This window comes from Ciona robusta, chromosome 1 (genome assembly GCF_009617815.1).
Source record: "Ciona robusta chromosome 1, ASM961781v2".
Lineage (NCBI taxonomy): Eukaryota > Metazoa > Chordata > Ascidiacea > Phlebobranchia > Cionidae > Ciona > Ciona robusta.
The window spans coordinates 13,753,176-13,765,535 of record NC_143235.1 but is presented as its reverse complement, the minus strand read 5'-3'; the positions used below and the strand labels follow the sequence as shown (position 1 = coordinate 13,765,535).

Genomic DNA, 12,360 nt, shown 5'->3' with positions numbered 1-12,360 from the left:
CACGCACCGCACACTATAAACATAGGAGAGAATCGTGGTGATTCATAACAAACCACGAACGAAAATGGCAAACTTTTTTCTTATCTCTCTCATTTGTTTCTCACCTTGCGGGACAAAATCCCAAACGTTGCTAAAATTCTTTATTTCCATTATTATTTTCACTTGCTTACATCAGGTTTAAGAATTTAAATGAACACTATAAAAAGTAATAACACATAAGTGCATAATAATAATATTAGTAGAGAAAAATACTTTCACAGTTAACTAGTATGATACTTTCCAGACGTTACAGGTTCAAGCTTCAAGGCTCGTCACTGCTACCATATCTATGCTGCTACGATTGTGTACGATTCTGCGTTATGTATTTTGAGAAAGACACTTAACTGCAATTGCTTTAACTCAGTGGTCACTAATGAGTTGTCCAAATTTTTAGCCATACGGAAAAAAAACTGCCATAGAGTTACATAGGCCTATGTTGTAACTCGTAAGCGGATACGAGTTGTACGAAACAGAACACCTGTGTGATACCGATACTGTCGAGCAAGTTACATTTATTCTTAAAATTTAGTTCTAACTGTTTGTTAAAATTGGCTGTATCGCATGCTACTAATTGTCATTAGACCAATTTAATTAACAACTATAGGTATAGTAGGGTGGGGGAAGATGGGATACTTTTTCATTCTATTTTCTCGCCCCATTTGGTAGTAAACAAAGAATATTTACAGAGAAAACCAAACTCCAATGATTCCCATTCACCGTTGTTAATTGTTTAAAACATAATCAAGGTATTTGAATATTATATACTAATGGTGTCCCCTCCTACCCTACAGTACCAGTTAGTGGCATTTCCAAGAAACTATATACTTATAATTCACAAACAAAATGATCTTACCAAATCACAGAATCATTTTAAAATTTTTAATTAACTGGCATCACCATTTATAAACTGCTTTCAGATTTTACATTGAATGTTATTAAAATATTTTTGTAAATGCATTTATTGTTTTCATTGTTTGTGATGTTTATTAAGAAACAATATTTTCATAACGACAGAAAAAGCTTTATACAGTTTGTATTCGCAACATTCAGAAAATACTAAAACATGAATGATTCGATCTATTTAAAATACACCAACCCAACTCCCCCAAACCTTCTTTCTATGGTGATGAATAAAATATTGAAACACTTTCAATTGTTTAAAGTGAAAACAACCTTGAAAATTGATCAAAACATGATACAATTATTACTCTTGACTGTAAATTTTGAGTCCAACACTAGGCAATGTCTTTACATTCGTGTACGTTTTATCGGTAACTGTTTGCTTTGCAACAAAGTAAAAAAATCATGCCGTTTGATTCATTTTTATATTTTTACAGTGAATGTAACCGGCCTTGTTGATGTACCAGTACTCCCTCCTTTAAACAGTGCCCTCTGTAGAATATTTGGATCAATTTCAGTTATATCGGCACCAGCAGTAGAACGGCGTGGGGTAATATCTGACATCCAACTAAAAATACCAGAAAATTTTAATATTTTAATATAAAAAAAGAAAACCTCCGAGTTGTTATAAAAAAATCATAAAAAACACCCTAAAATTAATAGCCATCAATAAAGAGCATTTAGTTTTAAGTAAAATATGCAATATTATAGTTAAATGTATATATATTATTATACATTGTTTTTGTGTATTTTATAGCAATTCTGTCGTTCTGAGAAAACAGAAAACTTGTTTTTCCTAAACTAGAGTTAAATCTGTGTATGAAACAGAACACCCGTGTTGAACGACTGCAGTTTTTCTATCAAAGATAAAGCAAGTTACCACCATTCATTCAACTGACCTGTATTGTTTATTACACTGTGGGTTACTTTCTTGCAATAAAAGCTTCATTTGCATTGGCTGACCTAAAAAATAGTTATTTCTGTAAGTTTTAAAATATTTATATATAATGTTTTATTGAACTGCTTTATTTATTTGTAAAAAATTAGCAGGAGGTGTATTATTGTAGAAAAAAAATAAAATCTTTATTTGACATGTTTAACCTATGTGAAGACACAATGTTTTATTCCAAACATGACAATGGCCTCAGTATTGGGACTAAGTAACTGTGTAGTTATATAAAAAAAATGTTTAGTTAACCAACTGAAGTACATTGCAATAATTTACACAAAACTTAATGATGAAATGGCCTTTCCAAGTAGCCCACCCCCCACATATAGCTTCATCAACTTATTAATTCACATAACCAATCAGTTGGTACAGTGGTGCAACCATGGAATGCTGCTATCATTGTGGGAGTGTGTTTCCTTGGTTACGACACTTAAGGGCAGTTGCTCTGACTAATTGGTCCCTTATGGGTTGTTCAATTTATCAATCATACATTACAAAAAAAATAAAAAAGTCCACCGGAACTTTTTACCCTTCACTTACCGTCTAAATCACGATTATTATATTTCTGATAAGCGAGGATTGCGTCATCTCTTCGGATAAACACAATTTCAGCTTTTCCAGGTCCAACCATTCGTGCGCGCCGTACTGGGCCAAGGACACTGAATAATTCCTATAAACGTAATGTCTTATTTTGATGCATATAATAAAACAATTGAATACATCTAAGTCTCTAAGGTATGCACTGTATGCATAAATGTCCTGGAATATGGCATGATACCCCATCTGAAAAGTTTGGGTACACGTAATACTCCCATAGACCTTTGCTAACTGTTTAAAACCCGATCACGATATTTGGATATTATGTGCTAAAGGTGTCCCATCTACTTCCACCCTACTACATGAAGTTTACAAACAGTGTCATCGATATTTTTATCCCAGTCTCACCAAAATATCATCTTCCACTACAATTGGGTGAAGATTGGAGACAAGTATCTTTGTTCCTTCAAATGGACTGATGTATTCATGCGAATAACCTGTCTGTTGAATAATAAAACATATTAAACCTTGGTAAAATAAACTGTTGTTAAGCCAACTTGCAAAATACGCTACTAGAGCTAGCATTTGATGGCAAACCTTTTGTTGATTGTTTAAATTGAAAAATAGTTTTAAATGGTTATGTAGTTATGAATATATGTACCTTTTCTAATTTTTAGTTATATATTTATAATATACATAATACATGAATTTCCACTTTGTAAATACAACGTGGCAAACATCTTGCCCAAAGGCATGATTATTATAAGCAAGTTAAACAAAGTAAAGAGTATCGTGGGACAATAAATTAACAGCTTCCTTTTATTCAATACGAACATCTGTGGTGTAGCAAATCGCTAAGGTGCATAAAAAACACAGATAAACTAAAACCATCCTCTGTGACGTTTTTAGTTTTACCTCACTTAGCCTGTCGAAGTTTTTAAACTGAAACTTTTGCAACAAAGGAAATCGTATCAATCCTATATTATATAAATGCAATTTAAGGTTGGCTTTGAAACTAAATATCTCATAATAATTGTTAACATTATTTCCCTGACTTACCTCTGCTATTGGTGGGTGTGGATCATGATGCCTTACTCTTTCTTGAAAGAAAACGCTATTTTCACCGGAATTCATCGGCCTTGGATGATTATACTGATGTTTCGGGCGTTTTTGTTCAAGTATTAGGTCAGAGTACATTGGTGCGGATGGTGCCATGTATTTTCGCTTTGGAGCAGGAGGGCTTTCGTGCGGGATATGGTGGTGGTGGTGTATCACCTCAGGCTCAGGGGACGGAGTAGGTGAGGGGGGTGGGGGCGGCAGTGACCGCTTTTCTATAAAGTTGGATTATAAGTAAAAAAAACGAATAGTAACACAACAGTACAATGTTTAATAAAATAATAACATAGCATAGGCCTAATTTTTATTAATCGCTTCGAAGCAATAGAGAATACCATGTTATTTAAAGAACGAATAAAAGAGATAACTAGATTAGTTTGTTGGGTTTATGTAGCAAGGAATGGTAGCAAATAGCATATAATTAGTACAAACAATTAGAATATTCAGTTGGTTATGTTGCCAATTTTCTAGTAGATTTGACTTCATGTTAGTTTGCCTTTTTACAATTTAAAAAGAAGGAGTAGCATACAATCAGTACAATAGCTTAATTTAGTTTTAAGATTTCAATTGCAAAGCTACTACGTCTAAAGTACAGCCTTATTTTGACACAATATCATGAATATTATACGTTATAGAAATTCTATTGTTTTGCAGGTGGTAATAACACTGCATTTATAGCTGATGACTCAATTCCAGTTATAAAAGTGGTGGGTGGGAATGTGGGATATGTGACACTGGCTATTACTGACTGCTGTTACGTTGTACAATATAAATAGATAGATAGCTGTCATAAATGTGTAATCACTTTATATTTTCTGTTGCAATATCATTACGAACTGTACAAACTATTTTCACCACAATACAAATATTGCCAAACAAATAAAAACAGTGGTGCAACTAACTGTTTTTTTATATATATTATGTCACCATGCTTATTAATATTATTATCATAATATCATTATATATATATAGTAAGGTGGGGGAAGACAGAACACCTTTAGCACATAAAATCCAAATATTCTGATCGTTTTTAAACAATTAACAACGGTCCATCGGAGTCATGAAGCTACAGGTTTATAATTTTTTCAATGTTCTTTTTTTACTACTAATGGGACGAGAAATGGAATGAAAAGGGGTCCCATCTTCCCCTACCTTACTATATATATGTATAATATATTATGTATTAAGTTCTCACTTACTTGGTTTAGGTGGCTGTTTTCTCTGAACATTAGTTTTACTTGGTTTCGGAGAGGGCTTCTAAAATTGAAAAAATGATAATGTATTATGGGATCTTTCTAAACTACTAAAACCAGTATATGACATAGACCAGGGCAACTGGCATTTGGAATAAAGCTAGCAATTAAATTTGATTCACATTTCAGTTTAACCTAATAGAATAGGAATAGAAAAAGTATCGAAAAACAAGTATAATTATATCCACGAAAAGTACAACTGCTTGTTTTTGTAACATTGGTATCTTGTGTTTTGTAACATTGGTTCACTTAAGGTTTTACAACAACAACCATGCTCTTTTTGCTGTATATATAGTTTAAATGTATACATATATTATACTTGATATACAAACAATATTCTATTTGGGTAACAGTAAAATAATGATTTCAATATGATTTCTGTACATTCGAATTCCATGTTTTTTAAAATGTTATTTATTTACCTTTTCAGCATCTGGGTTTGTCATTGTGATTTTAATTCCTTTATTCACCTTGACAGAGCTATCACCTTGTTTGTTGTTGTTATTCTTTCGTCTGGTAGGTTTTTCTTTCATTATATCGTTACGTATCGCCACTTTTAACCCAGCGTCATCCATTGTAACTTTCTCCATTAGGACTCTCTGGAAAAAATAGGAATATATTATCATATTTATTTATTTATTCTGAAGGAAGGTGAATTATTTTAAGATAAACTGAGTTATGGCGAGTTGCCAAATCATCGGATCTTGCTAAATGATATTCATACTATAGCTTTTAGGCTAATGGAAATAGATAGATGTTTGGGTGATAAGTTAGACCTTATACTACATTATGTCCAATATATTCATTTGATACAATAGGCCAACTTGTTTCGTCGCAAAATAGTTTTTAAGGGCAGCCCAACCAGCAAAGTAGGGCACACTACTGTTTTTGTGTCCAAACTTTAGTTATGCATCCCATAATTTGTCCCACATCGCCAATAAATTAAACAGAACTAAATCTGTATCAAATTAAGTAGAATTTCCTAAAACTGCTCCAAAATATACATACATCAAACGCCAAATTTTAATGATGTCACATGAAAAATAACCGCCTCACATGAAAAATAACCGCCTCACATGAAAAATAAAAATAACACCTATAACTTTGCGAAATTGTTTACAGAGTGGCCTACTTTTAAATGGAAAACATTGCAGAAAAACAAACTTAAAGTTACCACTTACAGATCCATTGGTGACTGAAATGAAACCGATTTGTTTTGATCGTAGCAACAAATTCTTGCCAACAGTTTGATTTTCTAATGGAACAATTGCACCAGGATTACGAATTGTTCGAGTCGTTAGTTTCAACGATTTCTTTTCTACTGGCTTTTCTGGTTTGACTTTTATTGGTTTGTGTTCAATTGTTATTGGGCTTGGAGCTTTTTTCGCTTTAATGGCTTGCCTGGCATCAAAAACTGGCTCGTCTTTTGGCCTCCGCTTAGTCAACTTTGATCTGGCATCATTGTACTTGGATTGTAACCTCAAGCGTGCATCAGGCACTCTTGCTTGCTTTTGCCAGGTTGTATACATTTTAACACATCAACATTTATTTACGCTCCAGTTTTCAGTATATGCAAAACGTCTGGTGTCAATATTATAGGCAGTAACAAGAATACTATTTTTTTTGAACAGAACTGAAATAAAAAAGAAATAAATAAAGCAGCCAACAGTGAATTCTGCAAATACAAACAACTACCGACCACAATCCTACGCCATAGTGGACCAGCTATCCACCTTAAGCTATAAATATGCACAATTTTTCCCTGCCAACTTGTTGATTTTTAGATAAATACGGAACAATCTCTTCTGTCTTCGTTACCAATTCCTAGAAAATGATTAGTTGCTCCGCACTGCCACACAGTGGCGATCACACTTTTATGTCAGCGGCATATAAGTACGATTTTCAACACGAACACGTCAGCTGCCATTAAAATAGACAACGACCAAACAATGTCGACATGACACCTTTGGTATACCTGCATTTTTAATTTGGGTCACTAACTATGCAGAGCAGTTTATGAATATGGAAACGAATATGGAACAAGAGATCAAAGACCTAATATGTGAGCACGGTGTAAACCAGAGTCTGGTATAAACTAATTCAGTGCTTTTTGGGCTGGCGACCCCCTAAAGTTGTTGTGACAAACTCATGCACCCCTGTTTGTTTAAACAAAAAACTAATAACATTTCGCAATTCCCAGTGATGCGAGATATAGAATTTATATAAAAAAAAAACTGTTAAGGAAAGTGGCTAAATTTGTTAAAAATGTTTAAAACTAAATATTATTGCTGAAAATTGTTGAAGCTTGTGATGCACTCTTGTATACCCTTTTGTACTGGTTCACCCCTGGCATAATTTGGTGCTCCCTAGGGTGCACCGTGCACACCGGTTGAAGAGCACTGAACTAATTAGCATAGTAATATTTAACCATAGTAGGCTATACTGAAGTGACTTCAGTTCACTTCAGTATACTATGATTTAACCCTCATGAAACTTACTTAAGACGTATAGGAATTAAACGTTTGGTAAAGAATATGTGAAAATACGATTTGTATAACTCTTGTACCATGTGTTGACTTGTAAACTTTTGTTTTTGTGAATTTGGATAAACAATAATCACGTAGTATTATAGGTAATGTTAGAAGTGAATATTATTCATATTGTGGCGGCTGTATAATTATTTATTTCGAGCGGTAAATTAAAAGAGCAAAGAAAAACGAGATACGCAGATTTAAAACGGAAGATAACGATAGGAAAGGGCATCCGTTCACGCTTCCGCGCACACAGACTAATTGTGCGGTTTTAAATCTGAAAATTTAGTCTAAAAATTATTAATATATTTTATGATTTGATTTCAATCTAGAGATTAAAGAATAAATGCTAGAATTGGGAAATGAGATAATGCGGAAAAAATGTTCGACGAAAAAGGATCTGTATCACCACTACCGCGCTCAAAAATTTGCGATTATTGAGAATTCTCGAAATTCTCTTGTCGCGCACGTAAGTGGCCATATCGACCCTTTTTCGCCAAACAGTCGTTTTTGTTGTTGTTTTTTGGGGGGCGACTTTTTCCGCACATATCTCAGTTCGTAATCTCAGTATATATATTTTAATATCTTGAGTGAAATCAAATCATATTAGCTGCCAACGGTTTTCCATTTATTCCACAGTAATGAATAAACGAATGAAACTTAATCTTCGCGTGGCCGGAAAACGACAGTCGTTATAATACGGGTGTGTACCTCGTGTCAGCTTACGAGTTACCATGTATGGGACTCTGTGGGTGGTTATTTTTTTGAGATTTTTTCTTTATGTATAATATGTCTGATAATTTATAATATGTCTGATAATTTAGACAACCCATTAGTGACTACTGGGTTGGAGCAATTGCCGTTAAGTGTCTTATTTGTCCAAGGGCACATACGCCCACAATGGTATAGCAGCGTCGAGCCTTGTACCAATGATCTCTGGGTTACAGGCAGGCGCGCTAACAACTATGGCACGGCGCCCGGTTTAACGTATGGTAGCATATTACATGCCAGGTGCGCCTTCTGTTAGATAATTGGCAATTTCGAATTCTGGACCTGGGTGTTTAAAAAACAATCAACGGTTTAAAACAATATCTGTATTGGAATTCGCATGTCACACCACACGGGGATCATATTATTTGCAGCTGTTTTCATTTCGTGGAGATGAACAAAACACGTGCGTTAACGTTACATATGACGTCCATGTGCCACATGTGACGTATGCCACAAGATTAGATTTATTACAAAAATTTTAAGCTTTTTCCTTATTTATTATAACCGAATTATGCAATATGAAATGACGTATGCCACACCACACGACTATGAACTTAACACGAAAAAAATTAAGCTCTTGTTGTGTTTAAAAGCGAGATTCCATTGGCTTGTTATTCAATTTGTAAAGGCGGTTAAAAAAATAGCTAAATTTCGGCAGATTCGGGCGCATTCTAAAACAGTATTGAGCGTACATGGGCCAGGGTGATATGCTTCATCAGATAATGCGGAATTTAATAGACGGAGAAGTAATGTTTGACTATTAGCGGTTGTTGGTAAAGGGTTTGAAGTTTTAGTTCCGGAGTTTTTTTCTGAAAATGGTGTTCCGGCAGAGAAAAGTTTTAAACAAATTTCCATTAATTTAGTCACTTGAAGTTAACCTCATAGCTGAAGTTAAGCTCATAACATTTTATATTTTCTAATCGTGTTTTAAACAATTAAACAATATTTTTAGATCGTGAGGATACGGTTATGCACTTCTATGAATATTCTTAGTTTTCTACCAAATAGGATAATAAAACAGAATGAAAACATAGACTATTTTATTCCAACCTATAATGCACGTGTTTTCATTATATAGTAGGGTGTGGAAAAAAAACTTCTTTAGCATATAATATAAAAAATATTCTAAACGTGTTTTAAACTATCAACAACGTTCTGTGGAAGTAGTGAGGTTAAGGTTTTATAATTCTCTTAATGTTCTTTTTTACTACTAAATGGGACGAGAAAATAAAATGGTGAAAAGGTATCCCATCTTCCCTTACCGTATTATATTTAAATATAATTAAATTTGTAAAAAAAAACAGGATAAAACAGTACATACATTATGCTAATTGCTTGTATGCTGGTGATTGGGCTATTGACGGCGCAAACACTGAACCTGGCATCTACCTATGTGTTGGTCAAACACAAAAAGCTTAAGAGTGTTTCCAATTGTTACCAACTGGTAAGAGATATATAAGCTATTATGTTGCTGTTCTTACCATTGTGGGCATGTGAGCCTTCAGGAAAGAACAATTATTCACAAAGTTATACACGTTACTAAGTAACTTTATGGGTGACAATTTCCATACCCCGCGTAAGTCACTCGACTGGAACAATTGACAATTGACAGCAACTTTATCCATATAACTCTACTTTGAAGCGTGATATTTGGATAGAAACTAAATACATTATTTATACGCAGAGTCTTTCTACATGCATGATAATATCTATATTGCTTTCCGCATGGCTGCACCCGTTACGCATGACCTACGGGGACCTCTATGAAAAACACGTCATATTTCAAACGATCCAAAATTGGGGCGAAACCTTCTTCCTAAACTGCGCAGTGCTTAATCTATTCGCACATGATTTTACAAGGTAAAACCAATCGCTATATCATGTACAGTGGAGTGGGGGGAGACGGGACACGTTTGGCACATAATATCCAAGGATTATGATCGTGTTTTAAACAATTAACAATAGTCTATTGGAGTCGTGAGGATACAGTTTTCTAATTCTTTGAATGTTCTATGTACTACCAAATTACACGAAAATAGAATAAATAGATTTCTCATGTCCCCCTACCCTACTATGTATATATCTAAACAATACATTATGATTTACATACGTAAGTCGACACTTTTAACCTAAATTAGATGTGTTTTTACACACAGTTATGCCTTAAACAACATCATTAGATGACTTTTAACAATACATTACAATAATGAAAACATCCAAAACAAAATTCAAGAATAATCTCTTAAAAGACGTAAGGCGTAAGCGCGTGACGAGGTGTATGAAACAGAACACTCGTGTTTTACGACTGTCGTTTCCCGTCATAAGAAAATAAATAAGTTACATTCATTCAACTACTTGAGCAAAAGTGTCAGTAGTGTATATTTCTTATTATTGACATCGCAGATACATTGGACTATCCCGACCTCTCAAAGCAAAGACTCGAATCAGTTTAAACCGAACGTACAAGATTATATGTTTTCTATGGTTCATATCCACTGTGACGTCAATACCTTCGCTCGTGTGCGGTTTCACCCACGAATCAGTGAACTCGGGTGACTCGGAGGGGAATCAGACTTTGAACGTTGTTCCCACCCTAAGGTTGGTTGCGTTGTGTGTTGATAGTAGGGTGGGGTAAGGCGGAACACCTTCAACGCATTATACAGAACGGTGGGGGGAGATGGGACGCGTTTTGCACATAATATCCAAATGTCCTGACCGTGTTTTTAATAATTAACAACGGTCTATGCAAATCGGGAGTGTCCCAAATGTCACAAATGAGTTGTCGAAATTATCGGCCATACATAAAACCAACAACCCACAAAGTTACATAAATAGTAACTCGACAGGGTGCAATGTGTTCGTCATCGAAAAGAAAATTATTTTGATTGATATACGTCACATGAAAGTCATATTCAATATAACATACATCATTCGTCAAACAAGCCAGAATTGCATTATAACACTTCAGTTCAACTTTTGATATATTTTTTTGCAGCCTTAACGCCACAGTCGATGTTGTAAGCCATAACAACCAAACTAACACGGAGAAGCATTGCCAGTACCAAAGTAAGAATATCTTGATGGGTTTTTTTTATTGAATTAATGTAATTTATTTATTCTCGATAACAACGACAGTCGTTATACCATATACGCATGTTCTGTTTCATTAACCTCACGCCTGCTTACGAGCTGTGTCTTGCCAAAAGACACACGCACCCGCACTGGCGGCAAGGTTTTATTTCCATTCAACTTAAATATATACTTTATTACATTTAGACACCACACTGGCCAGCATTTGTCGACAGAGAGAAAACTTATCACCGGTGATTTGTTTTATCATCTTATTCTGCCTACCCCTACTTTCTAACTTGTACATGTTCGTCTCCATTATTCGGCGAATGCGTACAAATGTCTGCGGAAAACGATGGAAACTCACAGCCGCAAGAACCGGGACGTTGGCTTCGACCCACAGTTCGCTACAACACTGTTCGCGAGATTGAGAAAACAATGTCAGTAAATTCAGCAACCGAAACGACAGGTGCTAATCTTGGACCACAAAAACTACTCAAATCAAGTGATGATACACGTAATGTGAGACACTCGTTCATGCAGTTAGAGATGAGAGCAAGGACGACATCAGATATCCGCCCTCTTGCTCGTAGCGGCCTAAACATAGGACTTGAAACCTCGGTTAGGACATCTTGTTATAAGAAACGGGACGACACGGAATTTAGGAGGAGCGCGACGTTTGGCAATATTACTGGCACTAACACTAACCGCAAGGAAGGTCTATATGCTTTCACCGAAAGTCAAAGCGTGCAAAGGATTAATGCAGGGCGGTCATTACGCAACTATTGTTACACTACAGTATTTCCTGATGCGTCATACGAGCTACGTCAGTGCAGTTCCACCAGCAGTGTAAGCAACGTTAGGCGAGTTTTGAAACATAAGAACGACGAAGAAAGCTCAGCGGTTTCGGCTAACTCAAACCCAGGGAAAAGTTGCAAAAGTAACTTGAGCAAAAATGATTCAGTTTCTGCTTGTTCGGTTGGTTTGGAGATTGCACCAACTTGGTTGTGGAAAGTTAGGATGAGGGCAGTGAAAAAGTTAGGTGAGTGAATTTGGGAATGAATGAATGTACCCTTTTTATCCCCCATGGTGGGGAAACGACGACAGTAGTCGTTATAACACGGGTGTTCTGTTTCACACAACTCGTTAATAATGTCGTATAACGATTTACCACACGTGTAACTTTGCGTTTTAT

The 12,360-nt window shown here is 35.2% G+C and overlaps 2 protein-coding genes and 1 long non-coding RNA gene across 3 annotated transcripts; 2 read left to right on the top strand and 1 right to left on the bottom strand.

Moving 5' to 3' along the window:
- Nucleotide 1: 1 nt before the first annotated feature.
- Nucleotides 2–1,020, top strand: LOC149743527 (uncharacterized). The gene is made up of 2 exons (XR_016385757.1): nucleotides 2–205; nucleotides 284–1,020. It is a non-coding gene; the product is annotated as an uncharacterized LOC149743527 (long non-coding RNA).
- Nucleotides 997–6,547, bottom strand: LOC149743526 (uncharacterized). Its single transcript, XM_089885361.1, has 8 exons — nucleotides 5,976–6,547; nucleotides 5,217–5,393; nucleotides 4,741–4,798; nucleotides 3,485–3,756; nucleotides 2,834–2,926; nucleotides 2,429–2,558; nucleotides 1,839–1,902; nucleotides 997–1,507 (listed from the first exon to the last, which is right to left on the bottom strand). The coding sequence occupies exons 1-8, from the start codon at nucleotides 6,321–6,323 to the stop codon at nucleotides 1,363–1,365; spliced, it is 1,287 nt and encodes a 428-aa protein (XP_089741487.1). The 5' UTR covers nucleotides 6,324–6,547; the 3' UTR covers nucleotides 997–1,362.
- A 2,049-nt stretch (nucleotides 6,548–8,596) lies between these two features.
- On the top strand, nucleotides 8,597–11,666 carry LOC149743525 (uncharacterized). Its single transcript, XM_089885575.1, has 5 exons — nucleotides 8,597–9,540; nucleotides 9,781–9,956; nucleotides 10,500–10,694; nucleotides 11,092–11,162; nucleotides 11,373–11,666. Exons 1-5 carry the CDS (start codon nucleotides 9,421–9,423, stop codon nucleotides 11,594–11,596), a joined length of 786 nt encoding a protein of 261 aa, XP_089741701.1. The 5' UTR covers nucleotides 8,597–9,420; the 3' UTR covers nucleotides 11,597–11,666.
- Nucleotides 11,667–12,360: the final 694 nt, after the last annotated feature.